General features: G+C 39.8%; 1 protein-coding gene across 4 annotated transcripts in view; it reads left to right on the forward strand.

The window, feature by feature from the left end:
* ELOVL6 (ELOVL fatty acid elongase 6) overlaps window positions 1-15,782 on the forward strand; it is a 69,990-nt gene that overhangs the window by 39,307 nt on the left and 14,901 nt on the right. For 2 of the 4 annotated variants that reach the window (XM_085222899.1, XM_085222901.1), the window contains exon 2: window positions 4,280-4,411. The exons of 1 other annotated variant lie outside the window; for it this stretch is intronic. In XM_085222899.1, the coding sequence (XP_085079025.1) occupies window positions 4,280-4,411 (132 nt within the window). Of the gene's footprint in view, window positions 1-66; window positions 92-4,279; window positions 4,412-15,782 lie in introns of those variants that run through there. One more of the 4 variants, XM_010710094.4, reaches the window with a different exon arrangement.

Below are 15,782 nucleotides of genomic sequence, written 5' to 3' on the forward strand. Positions count from 1 at the left end.
CTTGAGAGGCAAGATTTGGAAATCAGACGATCATTCTGAGATGTATCCCTGTTTACACTCCAGTAGCCTGTGACGTCAAAGTGTGTCATTGGTGAGTCACCTACCCGCGTGTCTGACTCGTCCTGGCTGCTCTAAATATAAATGTCAAAAGATGGTTAGGCTGTAGGAGTAAATTGGTCTGTGTTGCCGTGTGCATTTGGGGCTGGTCTTCGTCTTCTGCATTTCACTTTTTCTTCATTATGAGGGTGATGTGATCAATGGGAAACAAAGGCAGCAGCTCCAGCTCTCAGATTGTGTTTCCATGCACACATCTGACACGTCGCATCTTTTTGTGCTGGTTCTGTCAGGGCTGAAACTGAGAAGAGGGAGAGAAAGGGTTGCTTTGACAGCGTTTCCGAAGTAGACACCCAGAGAGACTGTGAAGCATTTTCACTTTTTTTTTTTTTTTTTTTTTTTTTTTTTTTTGTACACACAGAATGTATGATACTTAAACAAGCCTCCAAGAGAAAGTTCCTTTGCCAAGGCTGCTAGCCACTGTTAGTGGACTGCGGTCATGGAGATGCTTGTGTGATTTATGCTGCTGTAGCAGAAATGCTATGTCACAGCCTAAACCAGTGATTGAGCACCTGGTGGGAAGGCAGGGCCAACCCAGGGGAGCTGAGGTGCATGCAAGATACTGTGGGACCAGAAGGGGTGGAGCCAGGATCCACTCCTTCCCAGACCTCATTTAAGGGCTTGCTGCATTTGGGCTTGTCCTTATTTGCTGCAGCTGAAGACTTTGCTACCCCACTATTATCACTGTACTTTCCATCACATTACAGTTGCTTGAGGCTCTCAAGGTTGGAGTTTCAATAATAAACACAACTGGTTTTTTTTGTTGAAAGCTGGGAGAAGCAAGTAAGGAAGGTGCCATATCTTTCATCTTACCAAGTGTTTTTTGTGTGTGTGTGTTTCTTTTTAGTGAAATGTGTATTTTTTTTTGTAAAGTAAACAAAATGTTGATGAAGAATGCCATAAGAAAAACATCAGGACCCTGAAACTGTCTCTGCTCTGGCTATTGGGATGTAGTTGTTTGGGTTTTTTTTGACTTGTTGTACTGCCTTTAACTGCTTATGCAGAAGTGGTCATGAATTTAAGAATGAGCTCTGTGTGCGGAAAGTAAATACATATTTATAAAAAGCATGTCTAAAAACCTATAGAAGATAAACTGAAGTGAATAACCCTGCTTCACTTTATTGTGCCCCTGCTGAGTGCTGTAATAGGGCTTATTCTGTATAATTCAAAGATCAGTGAAGGTTGTCCTTTGTGTGTTTCTGAGAGGATTTCCTTAACTTTTAAAGAAAATCCTTTGAAGGTATTAAATTTTATATACCTGTATCAGTTTCCTCATTAGTATCAGCAAACTCTACAACAATGGCTCAGGCTGCTATTTTCAGAATAAGAAAGTGACAATGGTGCATCTGGGCTGCAAACACCTCGTTGGAGGCGCTGCAGTGTTTAGAGTAATCTCACTTCCACTTCACATCACAGATACCAGAATGGCTCGTGCTGCTGTGTGTGAGACTCATCACGAGGCCTTAGGCTGTTATTTTTGAATGCTATGTCATTTCTTCTCTTTTCAGTGTTTTTTAAATCACTTTTTTTTTTTTTTTTGCCTCTCTCTTCTCAATTTTACTTCTTTTCCTTCTCTTCTTTCCTGTCTCTGTTGCTCTAACAGGCAGCAAATCTTAATGAAGGACGCGAGCTTCTGGAAAGCGTATAAGTATGCAAACTTTCTATTAAAAAATAAATCTCTCTTTGATTTACACAATGCAGAGGGTCAGTCAAACACTGTAGGCTATGTTCCAGCTGAAGGAAGTACCGTAGCCTGTCCCTGCTTTAGAATTGTTATGAGACAGTGACCGAAGCGCTTTGTGCACGTTGGCAGCCTGAGTCTATTAGTATGCATTTAGGTGAGGGATGCCACCTGCGTTTTCAGCCTTTCCCGTTTCACAGGAATGTCCAGACGGAGCAGGGCATCTTACAGCTCCTCTAGAAAATTCCTCTGCCTCCCTTCTGGGGGAACAAGCTGGCAACTTTCTACAGCAAGATATGGAGTTGTATTCAGTATAGATAGTACTTAGTCCCTGAAGTCTGAAAATGTAGGAAGGTGGGAGACAACTGCGAGAAACAGAAATGTCAGAAAAATGTGGAGGATTTGGCAGCCTTGTCTTTATGTCTGCTGTGTTACCCTGAAGAACAGTGTTGACTACAAACACGTGAACATGCTAGCGTTGAAGCAAATGGATGTGAATCTGCCACAGAGTTACTTGGGGGTTGGATTTTTTCTAAGATTCCAGGTTGTTGTTATTGTTCTGCTTTACTTAGTGTCTCTACAGATAGCAGTAATGAAAAGTTGCAGTGCTGTTGAATGACCTCAAAACTCTGTCTTTAAAAAGCCTCATTTGGTATGAGCTCTCTTTGGCTGAAAACGTGTCAGATATAATTGAGTGCTGTGAGATTGTTGTTGCTTTGTATCTCCAGTCCAGGGACCAGTCATGTAGTCATGAACCTCTCATGAATGTCTATCACAAAAGTATTGCTTGGAGGCTGGGTAATATTAATCCAATGCTGTTTAACAGATTAATAAGAGTACATACTTCTGCAATTCCTTTATAACTGTCTCACTGAACTCACTGAACTAACCATAACTATCCACTATTATGCTGCAGAGTGTGGAAAATTCTAAGACCTTTGGCTGGCAAAAGTAGAAGTTATCAGAAGTCATCAGGAGTCATCAAAAATAAAAATAAAATGCATTCAAAGTCAAATTAATCCTCATTCAGTATTGTTCTTCTCTCTGTAGGAAATAGGTGTTGTCTCACTCCTTGTCTGAAACAGCTTCCAGCTGCTCTCTGCATCACATCATGCAAGCAGTCACACCTCATGTCTAGTACTGCCAGCACTGAGCTGTGTGCAATGGGAATGCTGTTTGCAATCACTGCAGACAATGCTGAACTCATTAAAAAGCTAGTAAAGTGACCTAAAATTAATCTGTTCTAATTAGTGTAATCTGGCTGTTGACCTCATTCAGCTGACTGAACTCACAAGAAATAATGTCAGTAATAAGGACTAAAATGAAATATCACCTAGTATGAATTATTATGGTGTATCTTGCTGAGGAAGAAAGAAGTCCAGTACAGTTATGAAGATCACAGTGTTCCTCCTTCCTGTGTCAGGAGGGACGTGAGATCTTGTTTCTTGCTATCACCTTTCCTGGGATATTGATAAAATAGTTAGCTTTCTTGAAAGTTTGTGTGTGTCTTTCCTTTAGGGATTCAGAAAGAACCAACACCTCCTGATGCAAAGCCGTATTCCACTGATATTATTGTATAATTATAGTTTTATAGAGAAAAATCTGCTCCTAAATATAGCCACCCAGTCAGGCCACCATTAGAGCTGTACATTAATGGTGTTTTACTCTGTGTAATATAGTGATGTGTGGGGAAAAAATCCCAGACTGAGTCCATTTCTAACATCCAGTGGTTGATTTGCAATGATTTATAGTACCAGAGTTCAAATGCTTGCTGACTATTGCTGAGCTGGGCTACTGTCAGCTTTTTAAAAAATAAAGCTTGCAGTTTAACCAGTATCACTAAAGTTCCTCAACAGAGCCCTGCATGACCTCTCAGCACATTCACTGGAGTTCCCACAATGGCAATTGTAAGCAGGGCATGACAGCATCATTGCAGCTTAATGGGGCTATTGACCTCTTGCATCTGGCCCTGGTTTGAGAGCCATACTACCTAGAAATGTTCAAGATCTTTAAATATCTCTTTGTAAGAAACAGTGGGAAACAAAATTGCCAAGTACCAGGAAATAGGATATGAAAATAACAAGTCACAAAACCTCATGAAGCATTCACCTTGTGCTTGTAGAAGGTAGAGGACCACATGAGCTCTCTAGTGTCTATTCTGATCTTCACAGAAGATCAGTCTTTGTAAATCGAGGAAGACATAGAGCTAAACATGTCTGTCCTTTGGGGGAGAACTACCCCAGGGTCAGTTTTGCTTGAAGTAATACCTGGATCTATATGCCTGTATATCTATAAACATCTATACGTGTGTAGATTTGTACAGGAACAGAAATCTCCACTGGGCTGCGGGAATGTCTTCTGCAGTTTCCTTTCAAGGAAACACATAAGTACTTGGCAGTTATATCCAGCTGTGACTCTGCTATCTATCTGATACTAATTCAGTTCTTGACAGGTGTGTTGTTTTTGTTTGTTTTTGTTTTGCAGGAAGAAATCTTTTCTATTTTCAGCACTGTACGCTGCCTTCATTTTTGGTGGTCGGCACCTAATGAATAAACGAGCAAAATTTGAACTGAGGAAACCACTAGTGCTCTGGTCCCTGAGCCTTGCTGTCTTCAGGTAGGCATTCCTTCTCATCAACTGCTTTCAACAGTAGACTGTGAAAAGGGTTTTGGTTTTGTAAGGTTTAACAGCAGTGCTAGTATGGCAACAAGCTTGCCCAGAAGTGGCCTTTCTTAAGTGCTTGCTCCCTAGGGTTATGTCCTGGTCCAATCCTCACAATTTAAATGGTCCCCTTTGACTTGCCAGATCATACAGCATTCAAAGAGGGAAGAAATCAGTAATGCTCTTGGAGAGCAAAGGTGAAAAAGAAAGTGAGGACAGGAGAAAAAACATGAATCATTGAATCATTGCAATAAATTTACCGTGCAAACTACAAATGGAAATAAACGAATTAAGACGCTAGTCTTGTTCTGATTTGCTAGCTGGCATTACATTTATATGGGTGCCTATACAGAATATTTAATTGAGGTTCTGACCTCTATTACAGTGGGATAAACCTGGGCCACTGTGACTGAGATCAGAATTTGGCTTCTGGTTATTCCATCAGAAGTGAAGAGCTTACAAATACAGCAAATGGGTGGCTCCACAACAAAAAGGCTCTGTTTTAGTGATGGGCAGCTCTAGATGCGTGTTTCTTGTATATCACTGAGTATGGGGAAATCAGGTTTACATTGATAGTTTACTCTACAGTACAGAAAAATCTGTAAACAAATATCTAACACTGATACCAGTATCTTTTTCTAGTATCAGTATAATAATTACTGATTTGAATAGTTCACAAGTACAGAAAGCACGGTGCGTACTGAGCAGCCATGAATGTTGAATTATTTTTCACAGATGTGGGTATCTTATGCTGAGAGTTCCTAAAGAGTAAATCAAAGCAGAAATAGAGAAGTCTGATTATTTTGCTGCCTTATACTTATTTTCTTTCTTCTCAGAATCAGTTTTATGCATTTCCTAAAACTCTGGCGAAGAAAAATAAATTAGGTTTTTCACTTATTTCATTCAGCTGGAACATGCTACCTGTAGAACTTTAAGCTACGTTTGCTTGATTTAAATCATTTAAAGATTCCTAAAATAATAATAATAATAAGATAAAAAGCTTTGAGCATTCTGGGGTAACTTTGAGAGCAATTTCTAACATTGAAAATTTACTGTTTTTGTTTTATGGCATCTGGTGCTGTGCCTCTGGCTGTGTGTCTAACGTCATTTTGTTGTTACTGTCCACATTTGTCATCTCTTGGTGAAGTTCAGCAAGTGCTGAATTGCTTCTTAGGTGACACGTCACTTGTGAATCAGTTTGTAAAGTGATCTGTAGCCAGCTGGATCCCTAAGTATATATTGCAATTATACTTTGTTATTGAGCATAGCCAGAAGAAAGAAGCTGATGTATGCAGAGAGGTTGTAGCACTTCATAACTGTGCTTCAAAGAGGGTCACTAGCATGATTTTTAAAATCATGCTGCTTTGAGGTGACTCTGTGGCTGACATGACGCAGTGGGGCTTGTAAGGCTGACAGTGTGGGGCTTGTAAGCAATTTCACTGATTAGTTAGTTCTCAAGAACAAAGCAATGCGGTAATCAACAAATAGCAGTGCGCTATGGTGTGAAAGTGCTGTGTAGGTGGACTGAGAACATTCAGACTTTGAAATCAACATGTTCATTACTTGATAGCTGGAGTTTCCCATCGTAATCATATGAAATAACTAATGCACAGTCTGTAGTAGCTGATGGGGAAGTCTGCGTGAAATCTAAAATGTGGTTTTCACCTTTGTGAAGTGTCATGTTGCCAGAATGATCACTCCAGAGTCACTCCCAACTTTATTGGCTCTGTAGCCAGCTGTTCTAGACTTTGACTGCCATAAATTTTACAAGGGGCTTGAATTTTACTTTCCAAGAGACTTTTTTTCTGGCTCCTTTCATGATGAGGTGTTTCATTTGCACATACTTGATCTGAAAGATATATCTACTTCCTCTGAAGGTAAACTTGGATAGCTTTAGATGCTGTTGTTTCACTTGTAGACTTATTACAGATCTAGGAAAATGCTCTTCAATTTTAAAAAGTCTTCCTCGTTAGCTTTATGGGTTGTTGAAATACTATGACTTTTACAATACCATTAGGAAATGCTAAGTAATGTACTTTTGTTGTGAGCAGTTATAGTGAGGAAGAAAAGCCTGCCTAGGGAGCCCTCAGTATTTTCCTCAGCCTCAAGGTCAGAGCAAGACTTTTTTCCAGAGTCCTTATTTATCTCTCTGCTAGCACTCCTACCATTTTTACCTACTTCAAATATCCTCAGAAATAGTAACACTTAGCAGAGGCTGGAAAAATTGTGTTCTGAACTTAAAACAAACAAACAAACAAAAAAAACCCACGAAATTGCTTGCCAGGCAATGACATGGTCCTCCTTCACAATGTATCCTGCACGCCTTGCTCTTGCCAAGATATTTAAATGTGGTAGCAGCTACTGTAGGAAACTTGCTACGCTTATAAATAAACAAAACAAGTTACAACACCCTGCTGAGCTTGCTGAGCATTCAGGGAGTTCGGTCAAGAGTAAGTTTTGTGTCAACACTGGCAGCCAGCAGGATCTGCAAGACAGAAAAGCAGCTTTATTTCCCTTTGGAAGCATCAACTAGTTTCGAACATTTTGTCTCTGGGATAAAGTTACTGCTTCTATGTGAATACCTCTGTGGAGGCAGTGACAATAAATCTTGCTTTTCACTTTGAAACCACTGTGAAAACATGATCTTCTGATGTCTTTTGCTGATAAATTAGTTTGGGATGTTTTTCTTGGATTGTTTTCCTTTTCCCTTCTAGCAGACTTGTTGATCTGTTTCAAGCACTGAAGACATTGTTTTGTGGCATGACATGGTTTCAGTCTTTTTTTTTTGTTTTTCTTCCATTTTATGCACTTCATTTGCAGCCAGTTGGTTGTGCACTGAGGTCTTGTGGGAGCAGCTCTGTGGTGTTCTTTGTCAACAGGAGCCCACTGTTTGTTTTTTCAGACTTATGAGATCCCAAAGAAATTGTTGCTGATTCACCTGCATGTCAAAATGACAGCCGTGTATTTAAGAAAATTTCCAAGAGTGAAAAACCTGCAAAAACATAAGTTTGAATTGCTAGTCCTATATTTGTGCTCCTTTGAACAAGAAGTTAGGGTCATTTACTGACACCAAAGTATTTTTTTAGTTAGTCTGTATCAAAAATGCCTATTGGCATCTTAAACATCAGCAAAACTGCAACCAAGGGTCTCACAGGAGGATGTGTAATCATTAATTCATGGTTTCATTACAACTCAGCTGGATTTTTGTTCTTTTATGGGCCTTAGAGTCTGTGTGTGGGTAGCACTGCCATCAAGGAGCTCACACAAGGGTTTGATTGCCTTGCCTTCGCAGAAGACAGTGGCATGGCACTGTTTTCAGTCACTCTCCATCCTTAAAGGGCTCTCAGCAGAAGAATCAGTGTCAGGATGCTGACTAATAATAGCAAAATGTTGTTTTCCCTAAGGGACACAATCACATCAATAGAAGAGAGGGGGAACCTAAAGCATCCATTGTGGTGCAGTTGTATACAGGGAGGAAGAGAGAAGCTAAATCTGATTGTGACTGGTGCCATGAGAGACATGATTTGTCTTTGTGTGGCCAGACTATGCATTGCTGAAGTTGCTATCATTATTTGAGGTCATGTAGATTCTAATACAGCTTCAGCTGTGCTTTGTAGCAGAGGCTGATGTCAGTATAGGGTATCTGTATGTCATTCTTCCTGGGAAACACTTTCTCTTCAAGAGGTTGAAATGGTGTGAATGGCCACCAGTTGTCTTCCACAAAGCCTCAAAAATGAAATATTCCAGTAGCAACTTATTTTGTATTTGAAAGACACTACCAAAGTATCTCACTGGAAGAAGGTTACTCACTTTTCTTTTATGAGACTGCTCTAATGGATTTGTTTCCACAAGCACAGCAGCATTTTGTAGAATCATACAATCACTCAGGTTGGAAAAGACCTTAAAGATCATCGAGTCCAACCATAACCTAACCATACTATCCTAACTAACAACCCTCTGCTAAATCATGTCCCTGAGCACCACATCCAAATGGCTTTTAAACACATCCAGGGATGGTGACTCAACCACCTCCCTGGGGAGCCTATTCCAGTGCTTAAAACCCTTTCTGTAAAGAAGTGTTTCCTGATATCCAACCTAAACTTATCCTGGTGTAACTTGGGGCCGTTTCCGCTCATTCTGTCACCAGTGAGAAAAGACCAATCCTGCTCTCACTGTAAGCACCTTTCAGGTATTGGAAGAGAGCAGTAAGGTCTCTCCTCAGCCTCCTTTTTCCTGGACTAAACAGCCCCAGTTCCTTCAGTCAGAAAGAAAGGTATGCGCTTGTTCTGCAGATTGCTCCCAATAAGATAATCCAAAATAAATCATTATATCTGCAGCTCAGTCCTGAGATGAGCTGATCTGAAAGGGCTGGACATAACTTTAAAAACAGGAATCCAATTGTTCGGATTTGGGACTCTGAAATACCTTCTAGTTATCATGCCTATGCATAAGACAGTTGATGAAAACTCACTGAAATTTCCATCCAGTCCCAAGGTCTGCCATTCACCACAGAGATTAAAACACAACTTCATTTCATATGTTGCTGAACAGACCATTAAAATCTTAAAATACTCTGAAGTTTTATATAGGTTCTGAAAATTCTCAGAGAACATAAATTAATGAAAGAGCAATATTTGCCAAATAGCATTAGTTAATAAGTAGCATTTAAGGTGAATTAATTATCTTCTCTCTTTTGAACTTGAAAGCAAGGGAATTATATTTGAGAAGCATTGATATTCTCAACATGAGATTGTTCAGAACCCAAATATCTACTTAATGATTTATTTCAATTGAGCCATGCTCATCTATATAAACTGATTTTCTTATTTAAAAGATGTTGGGAACATCTTTTAGTTGCCATTTTGGAATCAAAGTTGAAAGCTGGGTGAAAAGCAGGAGTTCAGAATGGTTGGAAAGAAGGCAATCCCTTTGATGAGACTTAATAGTTGTCGCCCAAGAGGGAAATGCAAACAGTGCATTTATAAATTGCAGAACAAATGCTATCTGGAATTAAAATAACAGTGTGAAGGTAGAAGAAATATATGGACTAGGAGCAATAAAGTCCTCTCAGGAAGACATGCCCAATATGTACGTTATTTATTCTAAATAGGAATTGCATCTCATGACAAACATCTTTATTCCCAGAACTGTGTTTGAAGCCACATGAGACCTGGCTAATGCAACTTTACAGGAGATGCAGATAGCATTGGCTAAACAATTCCTGTTAAAATTGCTTTCTTTAGAATCACAGAATCACCAAGGTTGGAGAAAACCTCTAAGATCATCCTGTTCAACCATCCACCTATCGCCAATATTTCCCACTAAACCATGTGTTCCTCAGTACAACATTTAAATATTTCTTGAAAACTTCCCTTGGCAGCCATTAAATTTAGCATGAAAGTGGGCTTCCGTCCTTTAAAAAAAAGTGGATTTTTTTTCCTATTTGTTTGTTTTTGTAGCTGGAAAACCAAATGTAGAGTGAATGCAGTACGTTATTTGGAAACCAGTTGTAGCACCCATTTGGCCCTGCTGTCCCCACTCAAAATCAGTGAGAGTGTTGACCCTCTGTAACTCCAAATTACACCTTTCTCATGCAGTCACCCTGCCCCAGCCCATGGCAGCTGATTTCTCTCTTCTCTGAGTAGTGTATCAGGGGAGTAATGAACTGAGCCTGCGTAAGCAGACCACAGGTAATGAGCCACGGTTTAGCTAAGCCATCACCATGTGACAAGTGTACAATGTTCTTTCTAAGGTGTTCTTCTAAGCAGGTGAGCTTCCTCATGCCTGTGTCATTCCACACCTTCCCTGTATTGCTGCTCCATCCCTGGCAGATTTGCTGTTCACCAGCTGCAGGCAGCCTCCTGGGCTGGACTGCCCACAGGAGCACTGAGCCGAAAGGGGAGATCAGTGACTCCAGACCTGTAGCTGCCATTTAATTTATGACTCGGAGCATCTCATTACAGCTATATTATAACTTTTAGCTTCTTTAAGCCTTCTTTATTCAGTCAAATACTAGTCGTTATCTGTAACTTAGATTTTACTTGAGTTGTTACCTGCCTGTTTTATAGCTTTAGTGATTGCTGGTTCCATTGGGTGGCTTGATTCTCTGCTAAATCTTTTACTATATTATATTTTGGCTTTATTTGCCCAGGATAATTTTAAACTCCTGAATACATACATTTCAATGCTACACATGGCGGTTACTTTGCCAACTTGATACATTTGATCCTGTAAGTATCTTTAAATTATCCTGCAGAAATAGATGTGTCACTTTTTTTCAGATTATCATTTAAATCACTGGAATATTAGTTATTCTAAAATTTTCTTGAGATAACATTGGATGCTGAAAATAATTTTAGTGATGACACAGGAACAAGTGCAAATGCTCCTAAAGCATTCATTAAAGATCGCTTAAGAGGTACACTATGCTTATGAATCCTCATGGGCTGCTTTAGAAATCCTTAGATGAATTCCTTAATTCTTACGAGATTTTGCACCAAATGCAGGGCTTAAGCAGAAAATTGATTTTTTTCTTTTTTTTTTTTTTTCTTTTTAGCAGCTTAGCCACAATCTAAACTTGCTGAAATAAATATCTGAGAACTAAGAAATAGTTCTCAACAGAAAATTGCCTCACTGTATATACAGCCTTTGCAGGGTGCTGGGGCTCTTCAGCAGCAGCCAGAATCCAGTTATTATTTAGTGATGGAAGAGTGAGTTATTGCTTGAGAAATGATAGCTTTCGTCAAGAAATAGTGTTCCTGCTAGTCCAGTGTGCCAGGTGGTCAGAGACCGCTGTTAGGTAACAGCACACTGAGGGGCAAAGAATAGATGACGGGTAATTACTATTGATTGGATTGTAACCAACTCTTTGGAAGTCAGATGAAATAGAGGGATGTGTAGGTAGAGCTGGAAAACTTAACTGCATTCTTGCAAAGAATGAAAAACAATGTTTTTCAGTGTGGTATGGTGTCTTTGTAAGCAAATTCTGCTGTTCTCTCATGTTTCTTTGCGATGACCAAGCACAACTGCTATAAAAACTATTCATGAGAATCTGATGCTGGCATTTTGTTTTCTGTGGCTCTTTGTAAGCAGCATAGGCTCCGCCACCAGCCTACATTGTGGGGCTGCATTGTTTTTGAACTCTGCTCCTCAGGGTTGCCTGAGTATAGCTAATCCCAATTGTAAAGAAGGCAGGTGTAGGATCAAACTGCATTTCCTGGAGGGAGAATTCAGGTTTGGTGAGGAGGGACCAGAATACAGTAGCTGTTGCAGATTGATTTTTATCCACAGATAAATAAGCTTTTCCAAGTAGCAATTGGTAGAGGTGTTGAGCTTGCTCTTTAGCAAGAGAGAATCAGATGGATTTTACACTGCTGTGGAGTTAACATGATTAAAATTGCTCAGTGACAGCATCCATTGATCCGGAGCCCTGCAGAGATGTCACTGCTTGAGATGCTCAATGAGGTCCCTGGAGAGGAAAGGAAATAAGCCTGTTTTTTTGTTGTTTGTTTGTTTTGTTTTCCTCTAATTTTGTCAATAAAAAGGACAAAGTTTTAGGAATCAGGTGAATTGTGACTGGGAAATCTTATGATGAGAGAAGGGCGGAAGGGAGTAGCCCCATGTAGAAGCAAGGAGCACAGTATCTGCCCTCACTTGAAGCCACAGAGTGAGCTGTCACTTTAACATACCTCCAATTCCTCCATTCCTTCCCAATAATTCATCACGTGGGAAAGTCATAACCACCCAGGCATGAGTGCATATGCTTATGTGTATATAAATCTGCACAAATGATGTATTATTTCGTAGAGCCCTGTAAAATATTTGCACAATTTTTAAATCACTCTGAGCTGGCCTGGCTTCAGGTTTGGTCCCCACTGAAAACTGAGATGATTTGTATTGAAAAGCTTTCTGGAGAAACATCTGGGTCAGATACAGCAAGCAGGTCTGAAATGCAAGGTTTATATGTAAGAGGGGTAGAGATGGAAGGGGAATTCTCTAAATTTTGCTTTGGGTTTTGATAGGACTGAGCCCAAACCTCAAAGTATGCGGGAACTTATGCAAAGAAAATTCTTTGGGCTAAACCAGGGATAAAAACTGCAAAGATCAGCAGAATTTTTGTTTGCACACATGGTACTCAGAGCTAGAGCACCCCATCATCATGCATGTTCAGTACTGCTGACCACTAGGTTTTACCTGAGTGTCACACTGAGACAAGCATATGTTATTTCTCAACTCCTTTTTCCTTTTTTTTTTTCTCCCCCCCTTTTTTTTTTTTTTTTTTTTTTTTAAGAGTGCAGTGGCTTTGATTCCACCCTCAATAGGACTCCATCACCCTCAAAGTGGGCAAGCCATAAGCTCCATCTGTTCTGCTGCCTTGTCAGAGGAATGGGAGAGGGGAGAGGCTGAGGAGCAGTGGAGCAGTAGGGCTTTAGAAGGAAGGTTTCTCTGCAGGGGACTTGCCCAATTCTTTGTGTTCTTGCAGCCTCGCAGGTAACTATTTGTGTCCGTGTGTTTTGGAGGTACCACAACATAGGCAGTCCATCTCTAGTTAGCAGATACACCTTCTGGAAGACAGTGAATGTGTCCTCCTCAGCTGCAGAAGTGAAATTACAAGTTGGAACAAAAGCATCATTTCAAGCTTTCAGGGAGTTCAGGAAGCTAAAGGCACTTATTACCCCAAATCATGCATGAAAATTGTGCTCTTAATTACAATAGTTACAATTACAATGAAGACTATAGGTACCTTATTGCCTTTCAGGTGCATGAACTGAAGAAAATGAGTTCTATGTTCTTCCTAAAGTATGAGATTAATGTAAGTGCTCTTCAAAACTGGTTTCATAACCTTTGAAAATGTGCTTTCTAAGGGTGTTCAGACTTCATAGGCAAAAGGGATATCATGGAACCAAGTTGTTTTTTCCATACTTTTTCCTTGTTCGTTCCAACTGTAAGAAAATAATTAATGGTTTGTTCAGTTAAAATATGGGGAAATTGTAGCTAGCATAATTTTTTCCGGTGAAACAGAAACAATATAGAGCCGAAAGGAATTCTACTGAGGTGCACAGCAACATCATGATAGTTGCAAATCCCAGCACTGCAGTCTTCTGCAAAATCCCCGTATTGACTTCAAAATAATGAGATTTTCTTTTTACTGTGAGAGTTCAGGGTCTGTTTTTGTCCATGCATGTAGCTGCAGCTGTGACTGGGCTGGCTTGGTTGTGTCTTCACTCTTCTTCTTCCTAGACTTGGATAGAAACCTGTTGAAATGAACTTCCCATAGAATCACTTGCTGTTGAATGGCATTAAATAGTCACATTTTCTGCTGTTTTATCAAATGAAGGCATTAGCAAAGGAAATCGTGAGTTTTTAAGAACACTGACACAGAATTTTCCACCTCACTGGTGTGGTTTTTGTATCTGCACCTGTCACAAGGAGTTGGGCATGGATCAGGATCAACTGCAGGAGGGTGGTTTTAAATGTCTAGTTTTCTTCTGAGTTCACTGGTGCGAGTAAAGGGATCAGCAAGGAGCACACATACAAAGCAACCATGATAATCAGAACAGCAGCAAAAAATCCATGAGGAAAAAGAATTCAAATATTTTCTCCTAACGTAGAACAGGTTGCTGGGATCTGGTCCTACATAAATCAAGGGGGCAAGACAAAGTGAAATAGAAGCAGGGATGCTCTTCAAACTCATTATATGGACTTTTGTTGTTCGTGCCTCGTGTCCAGCTGTGTCAGATCAAATCCATGCTTGTATTAGCCTGATGTCAAAGAAAAATAGGAGTACAACAAAGTGTGGGGCAAGCATGCATTGCTCTTTGCTCTTATCTGATCTTCTAGCTAAGTAAGTTTTCAGCTGTTTGTGTTTCTTGGATAATAGGGCTTTATGAACTTTGACTGTGTCTCACACACATTGCTCTGTGTTTTATGTCCTGAGAGTATGCTACCAACATATCAGAGGTGTCCATGATGAAAAGGTGATGTTAAGAAATGTACGTCTATAGACAATCTTTTTTTTATTTAATGTCCACAAACCATTTAAAAATGTAGATTTGCCTGGGGTGTTTAAGACAGAGAATTTGTGACTTGGAAGTTTAGGGAGTAGTAGTAAAAAGTGAGAAAAAAAATTGTGATAGGTCAGAAAATGGTTTATATGAGGGTCTTCTCTCTGAAAATGCCTCAGTCCAGAGCATTTATGTGGATTCTCTAATACTGTTTTCACTTATAGAGTGAGGTCAATTGTCCTGCTTAAGTCAAACAGATCTCATGGACAAGGTGCTGAGCCATATGCAATTCATGATGTTGCACAACATTGCTTGTCCTGGCTCAGGCACAGATTTTGTTTTGACAGGACAATTAAATTTCAGTTTGCCTTACCTCTCAGTCTTTGAAATGGATCAATGCTCAGCCAGTTTACAACGCTGTTGCAAGAGTGAACGCCATTAAGGACAGAAATATTCACAAATACAATGCTGAGAGCCTTGGTGATGCCAACACAAAAAAATGCCTGAAGGAAGTTAGGTCTAAACCTGAATGGTTTAGACATAGACATCTGAGCTAAAGCAATTGCTGGCCTGGATATTGCTGAAGCACTGGTATCTGTGGGGCAACTCAAGCTGGCAGTGGTAGAACTCTTGGCTGTTGGAAAGCAGATAAGACCAAAATTTTGGTACAGCAACAAGGAAGGTCTGCTCTGTGGTGAGAATGAGTTGTCCTTCTCATCACAAGCAGATTTGATGAGGGGATGGGGTTTTTCTGTGAGGTACTTGGGCCAGTTCTGGGAGGTAAAACAGGAAGGTGGTTTGCATGTGTTTCCCAAGAACAGTCTCTCTGCAGGGCCAGGTCTCTCTCTTTCCATATCTAACCTAGATGTTGCTCAAAAACACCTCAGAAATGTTGAAAGATGGTGAAACGGCAGCCTATTTATGTCAGTCTTCTCTGCCATTATAAAAATAACAGTTGGGCTTAGTTTATCTGCCATAATTTGAACAAGTGTGTCTCTTGGATTTCAAAGTAACTCACTATTAAGAAGTCTTCTCTTTTAAATGCTTGTGAAATGCCTCATAAATGTTACATGTGGCCAAACATCTAGTTAGTATTATTTTTTCCAAAGTTTTCTATAATCTAGTGAATACATTGTCACTGCATATCCTTTACTACCCAAGAGGCAGATGCATTTAGTTGAAAAATGTAACCCTTGCTTCAACAAAGCAAGGAAAATATTTTTAATCTCCATCTGCAGACATATGAAATGACTCTTCAAGTCAGTTATTAATATATTAAAATAAATTAGAAAAAATTTCATGTGTGCTGTCCTTGTACCACG

This window comes from Meleagris gallopavo, chromosome 4, assembly GCF_905368555.1.
Source record: "Meleagris gallopavo chromosome 4, MGAL_WU_HG_1.1, whole genome shotgun sequence".
Taxonomy (NCBI): domain Eukaryota; kingdom Metazoa; phylum Chordata; class Aves; order Galliformes; family Phasianidae; genus Meleagris; species Meleagris gallopavo.